Raw genomic sequence first — 20,607 nt, 5'->3', positions numbered from 1 at the left:
GCTGCTCCTTCTGGTGCTCCTCCTCTGCTGCTCCTCCTCTGTTGCTCCTTCTAGTGCTCCTCCTCTTGTGCTCCTGCTGGTGCTCCTCCTCTAGTGCTCCTCCTGCTGCTCCTCTGCTGCTCCTCCTGGTGCTCCTTCTCTGGTGCTCCTCCTCCTGCTGCTCCTCCTGGTACTCCTCCACTGGTGCCCCTCCTGGTGCTGCCCCTCTTGCTTCGCCTTCTGGTGCTCCTCCTCTGCTGCTCCTCTTCTGTTACTCCTCCTCTAGTGCTCCTCCTCTAGTGCTCCTCCTGCTGCTCCTCTGCTGCTCCTCCTGGTGCTCTTCCTCTGGTGCTCCTCCTCCTGCTTCTCCTCCTTTGCTGCTCCTTTTGGTGCTCCTCCTCTGGCGCTCCTCCTGCTGCTCCTCCTCTTCTGTTTTTCCTGCTGCTGCTCCATCTGCTGCTTCTCCTCCACTGGTGCTCCTGCTGTTCCTGCTGGTGCTCCTCCTCTGCTGCTCCTCCACTGGTGCTCTCTGGTGCTCCTGCTGTTCCTGCTGGTGCTCCTCCTCTGCTGCTCCTCCACTGGTGCTCTCTGGTGCTCCTGGTGTTCCTCCTCTTCTGCTGCTCCTCCTTGCTGCCGCTCCTTCTAGTGCTCCTCCCCCTCCTCCTGCCGGTGCTCCTCCTGCCGCCGGTGCTCCCCGCTCCGGCCCATGGCCCCCCGGCCCCTGTCCGTGCTGCTGCCCCTGCTGCTCTGCCTGGCCGGGCTGGTGGGCATCCTGCTCCTCTGCATCCCCACCAAGGACCTCCAAGAGCCGCCCACCTACAAGGTGAGCCCCTGACCTCTGACCCCTGCCCCCTCAGCTGCTTCTGGAGAGGACCGGCAACCCAGGGGTTGGGTCCAGGAGCCCACCGCCCCACGGCCTCCTCTGCGCCTCCGGCTGCAAGAGGCCCATGAGCCCGTTGTTGGGTAGGGATTGTCTCTTTTTATTGCCAAATTGGACTTTCCAAGCACTTAGTACAGTGCTCTGCGCACACTAAGCGCTCAAGAAATCCGCTGAAATGAATGAAGAGGCCGAAGCTGGGAGCTGTCCATCCCCAGCCCCCTCTGACCAGCAGCCAGACCCTTTCTCAGCCCCCACTGGGGATCTTAACAGCCCTTAACAAATACCCTTATTATTATTATTATCTCTCCTCCGTTCAAAGCCTTATCGAAGGCCCGTCTCCTCCAAGAGGCCTTCCCAGATTAAATACCCCCTTTCCTCTTCTTCCACTCCCTTCTGCATCTCCCCGAGTTGCTCCCTTGGTTCTTCCCCGCTCCCCACTCCACTTAGGTACTTATTCATTCATTCAATTGTATGTATTGAGCGCGTACTGTGTGCAGAGCACCGTACTAAGCGCTTGGGAGGCACAAGTCGGTAACATTGATGGGTTGAAAGAATGAGGATTTCCAGATGGAAGGGTATAGGCTGAGAGAAAACATGATTAAACTATAAGTGATGCTCCCTGAATCTCCCTGGAAGAAGGGGCCGGGGGTCGTGGTGATTCATTCAGTCGTATTTATGTGTGCAAAGCACTGTACTAAGCGCTTGATATGACCCTTCCTCTCCTCAGAGGGAAGTAGATTAAAAGCCCACAATTTCCGTTACCTGAGGAAGCTGTCCCGGCTGAAAGTTTCCATGGACTTGAGGGGTTTGGATCAATTGATGGTATTTATTGAGTACTGACAGTGTGTAGAACTCTGGACTTTGGGAAAGTAGAGTATGACAGAGTTGATAGACTAGATCTCAAAAGTAATAATAATAATGCTGGTATTTGGTAAGCACTTACTATGTGCCAAGCACTGTTCCAAGCACTGGGGTAGATATAAGGTAATTAGGCTGTCCCACGTGGGGCTCTCAGACTTCATCCCCATTTTATAGATGAGGGAACTGAGGCACAGAGAAGTTAAGTGACTTGCCCAAGGTCACACAGGTGGAGCTGGGATTAGAACCCATGACCTCTGACTCCCAAGCCCGGGCTCTTTCCACTAAGCCATGCTGCTTCTATTAATAATAATAGTTAATAATAATCATGGTATTAACCGCTTACTGTGTGCCAGGCACTGTACTAAGGCCTGGGGTGGATACAAGCAAATCGGGTTGGACACAGTCTCTGTCTCACGTGGGGCTTACGGTCTCAATCCCCATTTTCCAGATGAGGTAACTGAGGTCCAGAGAAGTGAAATGACTTGCCCAAGGCCACCCAGAAGACAGTAGCGGAGCTGGGATTAAAACCCATAACTTTCTGAATCCCAGGCCCGTGCTCCATCCAATACGCCACGCTGCTACAATAGCAGGAGCTTATGGTCTTTAGGAGGAGACGGACATTAAAATGGAAGCAGTGTGGCTCAGTGGAAAGAGCACGGGCTTAGGAGTTCAAATCCCGGCTCCGCCAATTGTCAGCTGTGTGACTTTGGGCAAGTCGCTTCACTTCTCTGTGCCTCAGTTCCCTCATCTGTAAAATGGGGATGAAGACTGTGAGCCCCACGTGGGACAATCTGATCACCTTGTATCTTCCCCAGCACTTAGAACAGTGCTTTGCACATAGTAAGCGCTTAACAAATGCCATTATTATTATTATTATCACAATCATTACTATTATTATTATGGATAGGGGAAAAAGAGTAAATATACATGGGCTAGATTCTGTAGCTAGAGGGGAAATTGAGAATATTGAGGGGAAACGTTAGGGGTAATTGCTGGACTATCTTTCAATCAATCAATCAATTGTATTTATTGAGCACTTACTGTGTGCAGAGCTCTGTACTAAGCGCTTGGGAAGTACAAGTTGGCAACATATAAAGACAGTCCCTACCCAACAGTGGGCTCACAGTCTAAAAGTGTATCTTTGAAACACTAATAATAATAATTGTATTTGTTAAGCACTTGCTAATCTCCAGAATAGATTTCTGGACTGTGAGCCCACTGTTGGGTAGGGACCGTCTCTATATGTTGCCAACTTGTACTTCCCAAGCGCTTAGTACAGTGCTCTGCACACAGTAAGTGCTCAATAAATACGATTGAATGAATGAATACACACGGGACTCACTGTCTAAATGGGAGCAAGAACAGGGATTGAATCCTTATTTTGCAGTTGAGGAACCATAGGCCCAGGGAAGTGACTTGCCCAAGGTCACCCAGCAGGTAAGTGGTGGAGCCGGAATTAGAACTCGAGTCCTCTGACTCCCAGGATCTTTCCACTAGGCTACGCTGCTTCTTGAAGATGAATAGGGGTAGCCAATAATAATGATAATTGTGGTCTTTGTTAAGCGTTTACTATGTGCTTAAAGCAGTCAGTCCCCTTGCTACTCTCCTATTCCAATCCAGCCCACACACTGTGCTCCTCTAATGCCAGCCTTCTCACTGTATCTCTCGTCTATCTCACTGCCAATGACACAGCGCTGGGCGTTCAGCAAGGAGTCTGGATGCATTAATCAAGGTGGGATAGGGTAAGCACTTAGAAGAAGAACATGGTAGCAGTTCGAATGAAGAAAGGGCAAATTTTAGCGATGTGAAGGTTGAACCCACAGTGATGGATTGAATATGTGGGTTGAAGGAGAGAGAGGGCAGAGTCAAGGATAACGCCAAGGTTATGGGCTTCTGGGATCAGGAATGATGGTGGGGTCGTCTACAGTGATGGGGAGGGCGGGGATGGGGTGGGAAGATAAAATCGGCTTTGGACATGTTAAGTTTGAGGTGATGGGAGGACGTCCGAGTAGAGAGGTCTCGAAGGCAGGAGGAAATGTGAGACTTACGAGAGGGGGAGAGAGATCAGGGCTGGAGATGGAGATTTGGGAATCATTCATTCATTCAATCGTATTTATTGAGCGCTTACTGTGTGCAGAGCACTGTACTAAGCGCTTGGGAAGTCCAAGTTGGCAACATCTAGAGACGGTCCCTACCCAACAGCGGGCTCGCAGTCTAGAAGGGGGAGACAGACAACAAAAGAAAATAGATTAACAAAATAAAATAAATAGGAAAAATATGTACAAATAAAATAGAGTGATAAATACGTACAAACATATATACATATATTCATTAATTCATTCAATCGTATTTATTGAGCGCTTACTCATAGTGGTGGTCGTTGAAGCCGTGGGAGCGAATGAGTTCTCCAAGGGGGTGGGTGTAGATGGACAATGGAAGGGGCCCCAGAACTGAACCCTGAGGGACCCCCGGAGTGAGGGGGTGGGAGGCAGAGGAGGGGCCCTCGAAAGAGACCGAAAGGCCAGAGAGCTGATAGGAAGAGATCCCGGAGAGGACGGGGTCGGCGAAGCCGAAGTTGGATAACGTTTCCGGGAGAAGCAGATGGTCCACAGTGTCGGAGGCATCTGAGAGGTCGAGGAGGATTAGGATGGAATAGAGGCCGTTGGATTTGGCTCCTTCTCCACACTTGCCCGGGACTGATTTCATCATCATCATCATCATCAATCGTATTTATTGAGCGCTTACTATGTGCAGAGCACTGTACTAAGCACTTGGGAAGTACAAATTGGCAACATCTAGAGACAGTCCCTACCCAACAGTGGGCTCACAGTCTAAAAGGGGGAGACAGAGAACAAAACCAAACATACTAACAAAATAAAATAAATAGGATAGATATGTACAAGTAAAATAAATAAATAAATAAATAAAGAGTAATAAATATGTACAACCACATATACATACATACAGGTGCTGTGGGGAAGGGAAGGGGGTAAGATTGGGGGGATGGAGAGGGGGACGAGGGGGAGAGGAAGGAAGGGGCTCAGTCTGGGAAGGCCTCCTGGAGGAGGTGAGCTCTAAGCAGGGCCTTGAAGGGAGGAAGAGAGCTAGCTTGGTGGATGGGCAGAGGGATTGGGGGCATTCCAGGCCCGGGGGATGACGTGGGCCGGGGGTCGATGGCGGGACGGGCGAGAACGAGGTACGGTGAGGAGATTAGCGGCGGAGGAGCGGAGGGTGCGGGCTGGGCAGTAGAAGGAGAGAAGGGAGGTGAGGTAGGAGGGGGCGAGGTGATGGATGGACAGCCTTGAAGCCCAGGGTGAGGAGTTTCTGCCTGATGCGCAGATTGATTGGTAGATTGATTGATTTATTTATGTTAATATCAGTCTCCCCTTCTGACTGTAAGCTCACTGTAGACCGAGAATGTGTTATTGTTGTATCGTCTGTTCCCAAGCGCTTAGTACAGTGCTTTGCACACAGTAAGTGCTCAGTACATAGGAATGAATGGATGATTGACTGATGTGTCCCAGGGCCCGAGTCCCCCTTGACTGGCTGGGGGGTGGTCATCAATGATTACAAGGAAAGTACCAGTTACTTTTCCCCAACGCCCCCGCCCCACCCCAAATCCACAATTTCTCTGTCTCCGTCTCTCCCTTCCCCCTCCTCTCTCCCGAGAACACATGAAAACCGGATTGTCTGGTCTAGATCTGGATGACTACCGAGGTCTCAGCTATCTAAATATTAAGACTGTCTTCCTTCCTCCCCCCCCTCAGCCCGGGAGCCCCAGGTGGGCCGGGACCGGGTTCCAATCTGCCATCAACCCTAACGTTTAGCGTGTAGTAAGCGCTTACCAAATATCCCGCTGACACTTTTATGCCGTTCCACCCCAGGCACGGAGGGATCAGCTCAGGGCGGAGAAGGGGAGGGTTGCTCAGCCCCGGACGTGACCCGTTGGGTGCTTTGAGAGCAGCAGCATAGCGTAGTGGAGAGAGCAGCCTGGCAGTCAGAAGGTCCTGGGTTCTAATCCCGGCTCTGCTGGGTGACCTTGGGCCGGTCACTTCACTTCTCAGGGCCTCAGTTACCTCAACTGTAAAATGGGGATTGAGGCTGTGAGCCCCACGTGGGACAGGGACCGCCCAACCCAATTTGCTAGTATCCCCAGTGCTTAGTACAATGCCTGGCACTTAGCAAGCGCTTAACAAGATACCATAATTATTATTATTATTTAAGTGAAAAGCTGCTCAGTTGGGGCATGGCCTGAACGGGTCTTGAGCATGTGGGCTGGGCCTCTGAGCAGCTGGAGGGTGACTGGCCTCACTAGTCTTCCCCCAGACTGAGAAGTATCCCGCTCTCCCCAGAGCCTTCCTAGCCTCCCCTCGAACTCGAGGCCGGGGGGCTCGGGGAAAGCAGTAGCTCCCATAAATTACGACTTGCAAATCCAGGGTGCCGCCCTGCAACCCAGCTCCATTCCGGGCCCGCGACCCCCGACCCTGCCTCCCGCCCGGCCTTTCCATCCTCCCAGTCCTGGTCGATTTCATTCATTCGATCGTATTTATTGAGCGCTTACTGTGTGCAGAGCACTGTACCGAGCGCTTGGGAAGAACAGTTCAGCAACAGAGATAATCCCTGCCCGTTGTTATTATCATCATTATTAGTACGGCATCGTCCTGGACGCCGGCTCTTCACACACCGCCATGTTCGTCTACAAGTGGCCCGCGGACAAGGAGAACGACACGGGCATCGTCAGCCAGCACAGCGCCTGCGATGTGAAGGGTGAGTGCGTGCCAGCGACGGGCCCCCCCATATCCCCGGAGACCCCGGAGTCCTGGCCCCCCAGTCCCCCGAGAGCAAGGGCCTTCCGGGCTGCTAGTGGGTAGAGCTCTTGTCGTTGTCGTTGGGGTATTTTTTCAAGTCCTCACTGGGTGCTGAGCATTATTAATTATCATTATTAATTATGGTACTTGTTAAGTGCTTACTATGTGCCAAGCGCTGTTCTAAGCACTGGGGTAGATACGAGGTAATCGGGTTGGACACAGTCCCTGTCCCACGTAGGAATCACAGTCTCAATCCCCACTTTCCAAATGAGGGGTGGCGAAAGCTCACTGTGGACAGGGAACTTGTCTGTTTATTGTTGTATTGTCCTCTCCCAAGCGCTTAGTACAGCGCTCCGCACACGGTAAGCGCTCAAAATAAATACGATTGAGTGAACGCACCCCAGCCCCACCAGGCCCTGGGCTCGATTCCATTCAGTCGCATTTATTGAGCTCTCAGTGTGTGCAAAGCACTGTACTAAGCGCTTATTTGCCAACAGGGCCCACCCGGCGGCCCCCCAGACGGGGGTCTGGCTGGGGAGGTGATGGCCGATTCCCTGCTGTGGCCATGATGGGGGGTCCAGGGCAGGAGAGGATGACCGCTGTTATTTCTGGGCCCGAGAGGGAGGAACGTGGCTGGGGGAAGTACTGGAGGGGCCCACCTTCGTTAGCTAACTCACTCAATCATATGTACTGAGCGCTTATTGTGTGCAGAGCACTGTGCTAAGCGCCTGGGAGAGTACAATACGACAGACATATTCCCTGCCCACGACGATCTTACAGTCTGTAAGATTGAGGTCCCTGAGTGAAGCAAGGTGAGGGAGGTTTCTTGCTGGTGTTACCATTTGCGTTTATCATCATCATCATCAATCGTATTTATTGAGCGCTTACTATGTGCAGAGCACTGTACTAAGCGCTCGGGAAGTACAAATTGGCAACATACAGAGACAGTCCCTACCCAACAGTGGGCTCACAGTCTAAAATAACAGGCTAACATACTAACAAAATAAAATAAATAGAATAGATATGTACAAGTAAAATAAATAAATAAATAGAGTAATAAATATGTACAAACATATATACGTATATACAGGTGCTGTGGGGAAGGGAAGGAGGTAAGATGGGGGGATGGAGAGGGGGACGAGGGGGAGAGGAAGGAAGGGGCTCAGTCTGGGAAGGCCTCCTGGAGGAGGCAAAGTAAGCCAACTTCTTAGCAAAGTAAGCCAGAAGTTGTCATTTTTTATTCATTCATTCATTCATTCAATCGTATTTCTTGAGCACTTACGTGTGCAGAGCACTGTACTAAGCGCTTGGGAAGTACAAGTCGGCAACATATAGAGACGGTTCCTACCCAACAACGGGCTCACGGTCTAGAAGGGGGAGACAGACAACACAACGAAACACGTAGACAGGTGTCAAAATCGCCAGAACAAATCGAATTAAAGCTAGATGCACATTCATTCATTAGTTCATTCAATCGTATTTATTGAGCGCTTACTGTGTGCAGAGCACTGGACTAAGCGCTTGGGAAGTACAAGTCGGCAACACATAGAGACGGTTCCTACCCAACAACGGGCTCACGGTCTGGAAGGGGGAGACTGACAACAAAATGAAAGATGTAGACAGGTGTCAAAATCACCTCTGACAATTTTTGGCTCGCGGCAAGAAGTTATTACCCAGCCCAATCATAATAGTAATTATGGTACTTGTTACGTGCTTACTATGTGCCGAGCACTGTTCTAAGTGCCGGGGTAGCTACAATTTAAACAGGTTGGACACAGTCCCTGTCCCACATGGGGCTCACACTCTTATTCCCCATTTTACAGATGAGGGAATTGAGGCCCAGAGAATCAATCAATCAATCAGTCGTATTTATTGAGCGCTTACTGTGTGCAGAGCACTGTACTAAGCGCTTGGGAAGTACAAGTCGGCAACACATAAATAATAATAATAATAAATAATAAGAGAAGCAGCGTGGCTCAGTGGAAAAGGGCACGGGCTTTGGAGTCAGAGGTCGTGGGTCCAAATCCCGGCTCCGCCACTTGTCAGCTGTGTGACTTTGGGCAAGTCACTTCACTTCTCTGGGCCTCAGTTCCCTCATCTGTAAAATGGGGATGAAGACTATAAGCCCCACGTGGGACAACCTGATTACCTTGTATCTACCCCAGCGCTTAGAACAGTGCTTTGCACATAGTAAGCGCTTAACAAATACCAACGTTATTATTATTATTATTATTATAGAGACAGTCCCTACCCAACACAGCAGACAATGTGGCAGAGCCAGGATTAGAACCTAGGTCCTTTTGACTCCAGGCTCTATCCACGAAGCTCGCTGCTTCCCTGATCGTGAGCTCGTGGTGGGCAGGGAATGTGCCTGTGGACTGTTGGATTGTCCTTTCCCAAGTGCTTAGTACAGTGTTCTGCACCCAGTAAGCGCTCAGTAAATACGATTAAATATCATAATTAAGAGAAGCAGCGTGGCTCAGTGGAAAGAGCATGGGCTTTGGAGTCAGAGGTCATGGGTTCAAACTCTGGCTCTGCCATCAGCTGTGTGGCTTTGGGCAAGTTACTTCTCTGTGCCTCAGTTCTCTCATCTGTAAAATGGGGATGAAAACTGTGAGCCCCCCGTGGGACAACCTGATCACCTTGTAATCTCCCGAGCGCATAGAACAGTGCTTTGCACATAGTAAGTGCTTAATGAATGCCATTATTATTATTGAATGAGTGAATGTGCTTCCCAATCCTACAGGACATTCGGGGCCCGGAATTTCTGGGAGAGGCCGGGCTCCCCTCTTGTTGTCACAGGGTGCCCCGGGATCTCATGTCATCATCATCAATCGTATTTATTGAGCGCTTACTATGTGCAGAGCGCTGTACTAAGCGCTTGGGAAGTACAATTTGGCAACATATAGAGACAGTCCCTACCCAACAGTGGGCTCACAGTCTAAAAGGGAGAGACAGAGAACAAAACCAAACATACTAACAAACTAAAATAAATAGAATAGATATGTACAAGTAAAATAAATAAATAAATAAATAAATAAATAAATGTCCTTCAGACAAAGCCCTTTTGTGGTCCAGGTGGGCAGAACGGAGCCGATGGGCGTCCCCCGCTTCCCTGAGAAAGGCAGCCACTCCCAAGCACACCTGGATTAGGGTGGGTCCCCCTCCTCTCCCCGCCACTGTCCCCCCCCATCCCTAGTCACGGGCCACATTCGGGGCTAGGAGCCTTTCCGGGCGAGGGACATCATGGGTTACCTCATCTGTAAAATGGGGATGGAGACCGGGAGCCCCACGCGGGACAGGGACTCTGTCCAACCCAATTTGTTTGTATCTACCCCAGTGCTTAGTATAGTGCCTGGCACGTAGTAAGCGCTTAACTAATACCGTAATTATTATTATTATCTGTCTCTTCCCCGCTGCAGGAGGTGGGATCTCCAGTTACGAGCATCACCCGTTCCTGGCGGGCCGGAGCCTGCTGGATTGCCTCAACCAGGCTATAAGAGACGTGCCCAAAGACAGACACGCCGTCACCCCGCTCTACCTGGGAGCCACTGCAGGCATGCGCCTGCTGCAGTAAGTCTGTCTCCATGGCGGGCAGGCGCCTGATCAATCAATCAATCAATCAATCGTATTTATTGAGCGCTTACTGTTTGCAAAGCACTGTACTAAGCGCTTGGAAAGCACAAGTTGGCAACATATAGAGACAGTCCCTCCCCAACAGTGGGCTCACAGTCTAAATGCAGCGACCCTGGCTCTGTCACGATGCCGAGAGCCTGTCTCTGCGGCGGGCCGGCATCTGTTGCATTGAGCCCGTCTCTGTGGCAGGAAGGCGTCTGGTGCGATCATCTTCAACGGTATTTATGGAGCTCTGACTATATGCAGAGCGCCGCACTGAGCACTTGGGAGAGGAGACCGAAGCAGGGTTGGCAGACCTGTTCTCTGCCCCCAGCAACCTCACAGTCTAGAAGGGGAGACAGCCGTTAGTATAAATAAATAATTTGGACTATATGATTTATATACAGGCAGTGGCTCCTGTGTCTGCAGTGAGGATTCATCTGTTGTAGTGAGCCTGTCTCTGCAGTAAGGTGGGCCTTTTTTAGGGAGTCTGTTGCCGAGACGGGCGTGCATCTGCTCTAGTGAGCTTGTCTCCGTCCCTCCAGGCTGATAGCTAGGAAACTGGGGTTCAGTGGTCGCCTGAGTGGACCTGACCTTCCCCGCCGTGCTCATCTGAGCCGGCCCAGCCGCAGCCCTGACATTCCCCGCCTCTGTTCCGTTCCTGCTTCTGCAGATCAACTTACCACCCAGAGGCCCGTTCTGAGTCCATTGAATGAAGAGTCCAAAATTAAGTCATGATGATAATAATGATGGTACTTGTCAAGCGCTATGTGCCTAGCACCGTTCTAAGCACTGGGGTGGTTACAAGCAAATCGGGGTGGACACGGACCCTGTCCCACGCGAGGATCCTGTTTTTATCCTCATTTTACTGATGAGGCAACTGAGGCACCGAGAAGTGAAGCCACTTGCCCAAGGATGTACAGCAGACATGTGGCGGAGCTGGGTTTGGAACCTAGGTCATTCATTCATTCAGTCGTATTTATTGAGCACTTACTGTGAGTAGAGCACTGTACTAAGTGCTTGGGAAGTACAAGTTGGCAACATATAGAGACGGTCCCTACCCAACAGCGGGCTCACAGTCTAGAAGGGGGAAAATCAGAAGTCAGTCCTTCTGACTCCAAGGCTACCCATTAAGCCGTGCTGCTTTTCCTAATAATAGTAATAATTGTGGTAATAGTTGGGGTCATTTGTACTGAGCACTGCCATAGATACAAGATCATCAGGTGGGACTCCGTCTCTGTCCCAATTTAAGGGGGAGGGAGAACAGCTCATTTAGCCCCATTGTTCAGGTGAGCAAACCGAGGCTCAGAGAAGTTAAATAGATCCCTGCAGGGCTTGGCTCAACAGGAGCAGGGCCCTGCAGGCTGCTGGAGGTTCCCATTGGAGGGAATTCCTCGTCCATCCTCATCAGTGGTATTTATTGAGCACCTTCTGGGTGCTGAGCACTGTACTAAGCCCTTGGGGGAGTACAATAGAACAGAGTTCACCCCGCTCTAGGATGGTAGAGAAAACCCTGGATTGAATTCCCACGCTTCCCCGGAGTAGGCTCTACCAGCCACCCAGGATGAGTCTCGGAGTTCTGGGGTGTGATCCCCACACGCGTGGCCAGCGTCATCCTGGCTCTCAGAGGTCTCTCACTGTCCCCTCTAGCCTGTCCAACCCCGCCGCGTCGGAGGCCGTCCTGGATTCGGTGACCCAGACCTTGAGGGATTTCCCGTTTGACTTCCGGGGGGCCAAGATCCTGTCCGGCGAGGATGAGGGAGTGTTTGGCTGGGTCACTGCCAACTACCTCCTAGAAAACTTTATCAAGGTGGGGCGGAGGAGCCCTGCACCCCAGTGGGAAGGTTCCTTCCTTCCTTTCCTGGGAGAGCGGGCCCGGGGGAGGGTTGGGGGCTGCTTTAAAGGGTCTCTCCGGGGAAAGGGGGCCAAGGGACCCCCTTGAGAGCTGAGAGGGGGCTGCCTCAGGGGTCTCCCCAGAGAAAGAGGGTCTAGGCGCCCGGCCCTCTTGAAAGCTGAGAGGGGGCCACCTCAGGGGTCTCCCCAGAAGCAGGGGGCTGGGGGGCCGGTTCCCCGAAGAGTCAGGGGTTGGAAAAAGGCTGCCTCAGGGGTCTTCCCAGGAGCAGCAGAGCCGGGGGTCGTCCACCACATTCGAGATCCCAGATGGGAGCTACCTTGGGGGCCTCCCGATTCATTGTCGTCTTTATTGAGCGCTTACTGTGTGCAAAGCATTGTTCTAAGCATTTGGGAGAGTCCACTCCAACAACCAACGGACACATTGCTACTGACTAGGGAGCCCGGGAAAAGGAAAGAGTCCAAACGGGAAGAGTCGGGCCTGGGCCCCGGGCGGCTGGGCTCTCCAGCCTCCCCTGAGGTGGGGGTCTCTCTCTTTCTCTCTCTCTCTCTGTCTTTCCCCACCCATCTCTCCCTCCCGGCAGTACGGCTGGATCGGGCAGTGGGTCCGTCCCAAGCGAGGGACCGTGGGCGCCATGGACCTGGGCGGCGCTTCCACGCAGATCACGTTCGAGACGGAGGGTCCCCTGGAAGAGCCGGCCCGCGAGGTGAAGCTAAGGCTCTACGGCCACCCCTACACCGTCTATACCAACAGTTTCCTCTGCTATGGACGGGACCAGATGCTCAAGAGGCTGATGGCCAGAGTCCTCCAGGTACCCACCGACCGCGGTCGGAGCCCACCTCATCCTCCCCGCCAGCCAGACCCCCAGCTGCTTGTCAGTCAATCAGTACTAGTTATTTATTCAGTCGTATTTATTGAGCGCTTACTGTGTGCAGAGCACTGTACTAAGCACTTGGGAAGTGCTTAGTTTGTTTTATTTTGTTTTGTTAGTAAGTTTGGTTTTGTTCTCTGTCTCCCCCTTTTAGACTGTGAGCCCACTGTTGGGTAGGGACTGTCTCTATATGTTGCCAATTTGTACTTCCCAAGCGCTTAGTACAGTGCTCTGCACATAGTAAGCACTCAATAAATACGATTGATGATGATGATGATGAAGTCCAAGATGGCAACATATAGAGACGGTCCCTACCCAACAGTGGGCTCGTAGTCTAGAAGGGGGAGACAGAGAACAGTGCTTTCCACATAGTAAGTGCTTAATAAATGCCATTATTATTACTATTCTTATTATTGAGCACTTGAGAATAATGAGAAGCAGCGTGGCTCAGTGGAAAGAGCACCGGCTTGGGAGTCAGAGGTCATGGGTTCAAATCCCTGCCCCGCCAATTGTCAGCTGTGTGATTTAGGGCAAATCACTTGACTTCTCTGGGCCTCACTTCCCTCATCTGTAAAATGGGGATTAAGACTGTGAGCCTCATGTGGGACAACCTGATCATCTTGTAGCCTCCCCAGCGCTTAGAACAGTGCTTTGCACATAGTAAGGGCTTAACAAATGCCATCATTATTATTATTATTATTACTGTGTACAGAGCACTGTATTAAAGCGTTTGCATATTAGTAAGCGCTTAACAAATGCCATCATCATTATTATTATTATTATTATTATTATTATTATTATTATTATTATTATTATTACTGTGTACAGAGCACTGTATTAAAGCGCTTGGGAATGTACAGTATAATAGAGTAGGAAGCCATCCCTGCCCCGAAGGAGCTTAGAGTCTGCAGGGGGAGGCGGATGTTGAAGTAGATGATGGAGGGGAGAAAAAGAGCCAAGCATAAGGACGCCGACAGCAGTATTGTGGAGCTGGGGTGCCTAGGGATGAGCTCAGGCCCTGATCCAAAGCCCTCAACAATCCCAGCCTCTCTAATAATAATAATAATAATAATAATAATAATAATGATGATGATGATGATACTTGTTAAGTGCTTAACTGTATGCCAAGCACTGTTCTGAGCACCGGGGTAGATACAAGCTAATCAATCAATCAATCAATCAATCAATCGTATTTATTGAGCACTTACTATGTGCAGAGCACTGTACTAAGCGCTTGGGAAGTACAAATTGGCAACATATAGAGACAGTCCCTACCCAACAGTGGGCTCACAGTCTAAAAGGGGGAGACAGAGAACAAAACCAAACATACTAACAAAGTAAAATAAATAGAATAGATATGTACAAGTAAAATAAATAAATAAATAAATAGAGTAATAAATATGTACAAACATATACATAGATACAGGTGCTGTGGGGAAGGGAAGGAGGTAAGATGGGGGGGACGGAGAGGGGGACGAGGGGGAGAGGAAGGAAGGGGCTCAGTCTGGGAAGGCCTAATCAGGTTAGACACAGTCCCTGCTCCACCTAGGTTTCACTGTCTTCATCCCCATTTTACAGATGAGGTAATTGAGGCACGGAGAAGTGAAGTGACTTGCCCAAGGTCTCACAGCAGACGAGTGGCGGAGCCATTTATCTGCTCCCCCATCTCCCTCCTCCGCCGTCTCAACCATCTGTGTCCGTCCACGGAGGGGGCTGAGCCAGGCCAGGGGAGGGGTGGGGAGGCCTGAGGCCCTGGGGCAGTCGGTCAGTCAGTCATATTTATTGAGCGTTTACTGTGGGCAGAGCACTCTACTAAGCACTGAGGAGAGAACAATAAAACTGACACGTCCTTGTCCACAAGGGAAGGATGAGCGAGGCCCCAGTGGCGGTAGAGGGGCCCTATGGGAATCAATCAATCCATCAATCAGTCGTATTTATTGAGCGCTTACTGTGTGCAGAGCGCTTGGGAAGTCCAAGTTGGCAACATATAGAGACAGTCCCTACCCAACAGTGGGCTCACAGTCTAGAAGGGGGAGACAGAGAACAAAACCAAACATATTAACAAAATAAAATAAATAGAGTAGATAGGTGAGGGTGAGGACCCGGAGTTGGGGGTGACAGGGGAAGATGACTTTTAGACTTTGGGTAGGGACTGTCTCTATATGTTGCCAATTTGTACTTCCCAAGCGCTTAGTACAGTGCTCTGCACATAGTAAGCGCTCAATAAATACGATTGATGATGATGAAGATGAGCCAGGCCTCAGCGGGAGTAGAGGGTGCCCTAAACCAGGCCCCAGTGAGGGGTGGGAGGACTCGAACCGGATGCCAGCGTGTGAGGGTTGGAGCCAGGCCCCGACGGTTAGGGGCGGTCAGTTGTCTGGGGGTCCGCAGGGAGGGCGGTGGATCCCCCTCGCCGGGGCAGGGGTGCCTGAACTTTTAGACTGTGAGCCCACTGTTGGGTAGGGACTGTCTCTATATGTTGCCAATTTGTACTTCCCAAGCGCTTAGTACAGTGCTCTGCACATAGTAAGCGCTCAATAAATACGATTGATGATGATGAACCGATGCCGGGTCCCCACGCTCCCAGACGGAGAGGGTCCACCCGTGCTGGCCCAAAGGCTACAGCGCCCCGGTGAACATGGGGGAAGCCTACGAGTCGCCCTGCACGGCGCCGGAGCGGCCCAGGAGCTACGAAGCCAACGCCTCGGTGACGCTGAGAGGCGCCGGGAATCCCGGGCTGTGCCGCGTCCGGGTGGCCAGCCTCTTCAACTTCTCCGCCTGCCCCTACTCCCGCTGCTCCTTCGACGGCGTCTTCCAGCCGGCCGTGACGGGAGGCTTCATCGTAAGGCCCGTCGGGATCCCGGGGGAGGGGGCCGGGGTGGGCGAGGGACCCCGGTGACCTTGTCCGTCTCCCCCGCTCCCAGGCCTTTTCCGCCTTTTACTACACGGTGGACTTCCTGCGTTCAGGGATGGAGCTTCCCGTGAGGACGCCGGAGGAACTCGAGGCGGCGGCCAACACCGTCTGCAACCAGACTTGGAACGAGGTACGGCATCCGGGCCGGGGCTGGGGCCTATTTGGGGTGGTTTTTTTCAGGTGCTTGCTAAGCGCTTACTTTGGGCCCCACGCCGTACTAAGCGCTGGGGCCGATACAAGATAATCAGAGGTCCCATGTGGGGCTCACGGTCTCAAAAGGTTGGAGTGGGATTTAATCTCCATTTTACGGAGGAGGAAACTGAGGCACGGGGAAGTGAAGCGACTTGCCCAGCAGTTATGTGGCAGAGCTGGGATTAGAACCCAGGTCCTCTAACTCATTCATTCATTCATTCATTCGTTCAATCTTATTTCCACTAGGCCAGCCCCACCCTTGGTTAATTGATGAATCAGTGGCATTTATTGAGCACTTACTATGGACAGAATACTGTCCTAAGCACTTGGGAGAGGACAATTTTTTAAAAATAGTATTTGTTAATAACGATAATTGTGGTATTTTCTTAAGCGCTTATTCATTGTCATGTTTATTGAGCGCTTACTGTGTGCAGAGCACTGTACTAAGCACTTGGGAAGTCCAAGTTGGCAACATACAGAGACGGTCCCTACCCAATAGTGGGCTCACAGTCTAGAAGGGGGAGACAGAGAACAAAACAAATTAACAAAATAAAACAAATAGGATAAATATGTACACAGAAAATAAATAGAGTAATAATAGAGTAATATAAATAGAGTAATATAAATAGAGTAATGTAAATAAATAAAGTCGCTATTCTAAGTGCTGGGATAGATCCAAGTAGCGAAAAGAGCCCGGGCTTTGGAGTCAGAGGTCACGGGTTCAAATCCCGGCTCTGCCACTTGTCAGCTGTGTGACTTTGGGCAAGTCACTTCACTTCTCTGGGCCTCACTTACCTCCTCTGTAAAATGGGGATTAAGACTGTGAGCCCCACGTGGGACAACCTGGTCACCTTGTAAATCCCCCAGCGCTTAGAACAGTGCTTTGCACATAGTAAGCGCTTAATAAATGCCATCATCATCCAAGTTAATCAGGTCGGACACAGCCCCCGTCCCTCATGGGTCTCCCAGGCCTAATCCCCATTTTACAGATGAGGAAACCGAGGCCCAGAGAAGTGGAGCCGCTTGTCCCAGGTCAAACAGCAGAAAAGTGTCGGGGCCGGCATTAGAACCCGGGTCTTTCTGACGCCCGGGGCCGTGTTCTAGCCGCCGGGCCACGCTGTTTCTCAGTAGAACTGGTAGATGGGATGGATGCCATCCATCCATCCAGGATGAGGCTGACAGTTTAATGATGAATTCTCCCCTTCTCCCACCCCCGGGCCCGCGCAGCTGCTGGAGAAGGCGCCAAGGGAGCAGAAGCGTTTGCGAGATTACTGTGCGGGCGCCATGTTTGTCCACCAGCTCATCACCAAGGCCTACAGGTTTGACCAGAAGACGTTTCCCAACATCATCTTCCAGAAGAAGGTGGGTGTTTGGAGCTCCCGAGAAGGTGGCATCTTTCCTCCCCAACCCCTCGCCCACAGGCGGATCTTTCTCCCTCCACTCCCACCCCTCCGTGCCCCGATCTTTTTACGTCCCTGAAATGCTCGCCATAAAGGCTGGCCGTAGGGGGGTCCATCAAGGTCATGGGAAGGAGTGGATCACTCCACTGGACCGGAATGGCTCGGAGCGTGGAGCGGCCTGGCACCCTCGGTGCCCTTTGGGGGCAAGGACGGGGGCACCGGAGGCCTGCTCTGGCCATCCCAGAAGCGGCGTGGCTCAGCGGAAAGAGCCCGGGCTTTGGAGTCAGAGGTCATGGGTTCGAATGCCGGATCCACCACGTACCTGTTGTGTGAAGTCACTTAACTTCTCGGAGCCTCAGTGACCTCATCTGTGAAAATGGGGATGACGACTGTGAGCCCCACATGGGACAACCAGATCGCCTTGTATCCCCCCCAGCACTCAGAACAGTGCTTTGCACATAGTAAGCGCTTAACAAATGCCATCATTATTATCCCACCGTCCGGGGGCTACCGTAGAGGGTGGGATGACGGGGTGAGTAAGCAGCTGTGGTGTGTGAGCAGGGGTTTTGTTGGCAGTAGAGTTGCACCCGAGGGCGGCTGGAATGAGCAGCGTGGCTCAGTGGAAAGAACCCGGGCTTCGGAGTCAGAGGTCATGGGTTCTAATCCCGCCTCCACCACTTGTCAGCTGTGTGACTTTGGGCAAGTCACTTCTCTGCGTCTGGAAAATGGGGATTAAGACTATGAGCCCCACGTGGGACAACCTTGATTACCTTGTATTTCCCCGCCCCCCCAGCGCTTAGAACAGTACTTGGCACATAGTAAGCGCTTAACAAATACCAATATTATTATTATTATTATGAGCAAATACCCTCCCCAGGCTCCAGGGAAGATGGGGCTGACTGGGGGGCTCTGAGAAGCAGCATGGCTTAGTGGACACAGAGCACAGGCCTGGGTGTCAGAAGGACCTGGGTTCTAATCCTGACCACCACGTGTCTGCGGTGTGACCCTGGACAAGTCTCTTCACTTCTCTGGACCTCAGTTCCCTCATCTGTAAAATGGGGATTAAGAGCGTGAGCCTTATGTGGGACAGGTAACTCGTATCTACCTCAGAGCTTAGAACAGTGCTTGGCATTCATTCAATCATTCAATCGTATTTATTGAGCGCCTACTGTGTGCAGAGCGCTGTACTGAGCGCTTGGGAAGTACAAGTTGGCAACATTCATTCATTCAATCGTAATTATTGAGCGCTTACTGTGTGCAGAGCGCTGTACTGAGCGCTTGGGAAGTACAAGTTGGCAACATTCATTCATTCAATCGTAATTATTGAGCGCTTACTGTGTGCAGAGCACTGTACTAAGCGCTTGGGAAGTACAAGTTGGCAACATATATAGAGACGATCCTTACCCAGCAGCGGGGCACATAGTAAGCACTTAACAAATACCCTAATTATTATTGTTAACCAAGAAGAAGGCATCCTTCCTCTCCAAGCCCTCACCCGCCTGGAGCGCTCCAAGCCGCCCTCCGTGCCACCCTGGGGCTAGAGAAACCTCCCCAAAAGACCGTCCCCATCCATCCTCCTGACCAGCGGGGCTCTGGGCTGGCTGGAAACATCCCTGCTTGGTTGGGGAACCCTCCGTCCCCCCGTCCCCAGGGTGGCACGGGCCGGGCTGAGGGGGACGGACGGCTCTGTACCCCCGCAGGCCGGAGAAACGTCCATCGGCTGGGCTCTCGGCTACATGCTCAACCTGACCAACATGATCCCGGCTGACCAGGGCGGCTTCCGCAAGGGCTCGGACTACAGCTCCTGGGTGGTCCTCAACCTGCTCTTCGTGCTGGTCATCCTATCCGCGGTGCTCATGCTGTGCTGCCTGCTCCCGCCCTCCAAGGAGCAGAGTGCCATCTAGACACCAGGCCGGACTCTGGCTCCGGGGACCGAGGACCGTCCTCCAAGGCCCCATCGCCACCGGGGCCTTGCTTCCGGGCCCGCCCGCTGCCTCCTAAATTCACCGAGCCAGCCCCAGGCTAGAGGTCCTCCTCCCTCCTTCCTCTCCCCCACCCCTCTCCTCCTCCTCTTTCTCATTCATTCATTCAATCATATTGAGCGCTTACTGTGTGCAGAGCACTGGACTAAGCACTTGGGAAGTACAATTGGCAACATATAGAGAAGGTCTCTACCCAACAACGGGCTCACTCCTCTCCTGAGGTATTTTTTGAGCACTTGTGGTGTGCACAGCACTGGCCTAAGTGCGTGGGAGAGTAAAATACAACAGAGTTGGTAAACACATTCCCTGCCCATTCATTCAATCGTATGTATTGAATGCTTACTATGTGCAGAGAACTGTATTAAGCGCTTACGAGCTTACAGTCTTCTCCTCATCCTCGTCCCCTGCTTCCTACCTTTGCTCTTTCTACCATTTCTCCTCTTACCCCTCTTCCTATTCCTTCTCGTCTTACCCCCCTCCTCCTCCTCTTCCTAACCCTCCTCCTCATCCTCCCCCTCCCCTCGCCTAGTCCTAAGAGGGCAACAGTCCATGCGGTGTCCAGGGCCAACTGGTCTCTACTAGAGCATCGTCTGGGTCCAGGGGGCTGTTGGAGGGTTTGAAGGCCCTTGCCCTTGGTCTGGAGTGATGAGCTGGGGGTGGGTTGGGGTGGGAAATGGGTCAGAGAGGACAGCTGAGCAGTCCAGGGCCAATGGGTCCAACTGGCTGGAAGATTTGGGGCCTGAAGGAGCTGAGAGGAGAGGGGGAAGAAAGGCAGGGAGGCCGGCTGGCAGGTAGCATTATACTCTAATCTTGAGCTACTCACCCAATGACCCAAGAAGAAAATGTCTATTTCTATTTCCCTGGAGGACAGGGACTCGAACTCCTGGCTCCTCTGAGTTGGGGCCCTTCCCATCCCCGGAATTACTGGGAGAGAACACTGCCGAGAGGAGATATTTCTGAGAGAGTGAGTGTGAGTGCATGTATGTCCGTGTGTGTCTGATCTCCCCCTCACACTCGCAACTGATGAAGCCTCCTACCTCTCGTCGTCTTCTCTGAGCAGAGACAGAATCCCTGAAGTAAGCGTGGAAGGAGGAGACAGAGGAAGGAGAAAATGGGGTGCCCATCAGGGGAAACTAGCAGGTCTCGCCGAGAGTTTGAACCGCTTCCAGCCCTGCCCACCCCTCACCGTGGCAGAGCCAGGGGGCACAACCTGGGTGACTGCCATGTGGGATGGTGGAGGGATGTAAGGCTGG

General features: G+C 51.9%; 1 protein-coding gene across 1 annotated transcript; it reads left to right on the top strand.

Annotated features, from left to right (window-relative positions):
• The first annotated feature begins 681 nt into the window (after positions 1-681).
• On the top strand, positions 682-19,469 carry ENTPD2 (ectonucleoside triphosphate diphosphohydrolase 2). Its single transcript, XM_038767945.1, has 9 exons — positions 682-802; positions 6,370-6,487; positions 9,951-10,101; positions 11,794-11,953; positions 12,579-12,806; positions 15,454-15,708; positions 15,791-15,910; positions 17,200-17,334; positions 19,073-19,469. The coding sequence occupies exons 1-9, from the start codon at positions 686-688 to the stop codon at positions 19,274-19,276; spliced, it is 1,488 nt and encodes a 495-aa protein (XP_038623873.1). The 5' UTR covers positions 682-685; the 3' UTR covers positions 19,277-19,469.
• The last annotated feature ends 1,138 nt before the right edge of the window (positions 19,470-20,607 follow it).

This window comes from Tachyglossus aculeatus, chromosome 27 (genome assembly GCF_015852505.1).
Source record: "Tachyglossus aculeatus isolate mTacAcu1 chromosome 27, mTacAcu1.pri, whole genome shotgun sequence".
Classification (NCBI taxonomy): domain Eukaryota; kingdom Metazoa; phylum Chordata; class Mammalia; order Monotremata; family Tachyglossidae; genus Tachyglossus; species Tachyglossus aculeatus.
This window is presented reverse-complemented; position numbering and strand designations above follow the sequence as displayed.

Excerpts from the sequence above, each read along its gene's own strand:
- ENTPD2 (XM_038767945.1), top strand. The coding sequence starts at position 686 with ATGGCCCCCCGGCCCCTGTCCGTGCTGCTGCCCCTGCTGCTCTGCCTG. Across the intron at positions 6,488-9,950 it reads CAGCGCCTGCGATGTGAAGG|GAGGTGGGATCTCCAGTTAC; the intron begins GTGAGTGCGTGC and ends TCCCCGCTGCAG. Across the intron at positions 15,709-15,790 it reads CCGTGACGGGAGGCTTCATC|GCCTTTTCCGCCTTTTACTA; the intron begins GTAAGGCCCGTC and ends CCCCGCTCCCAG.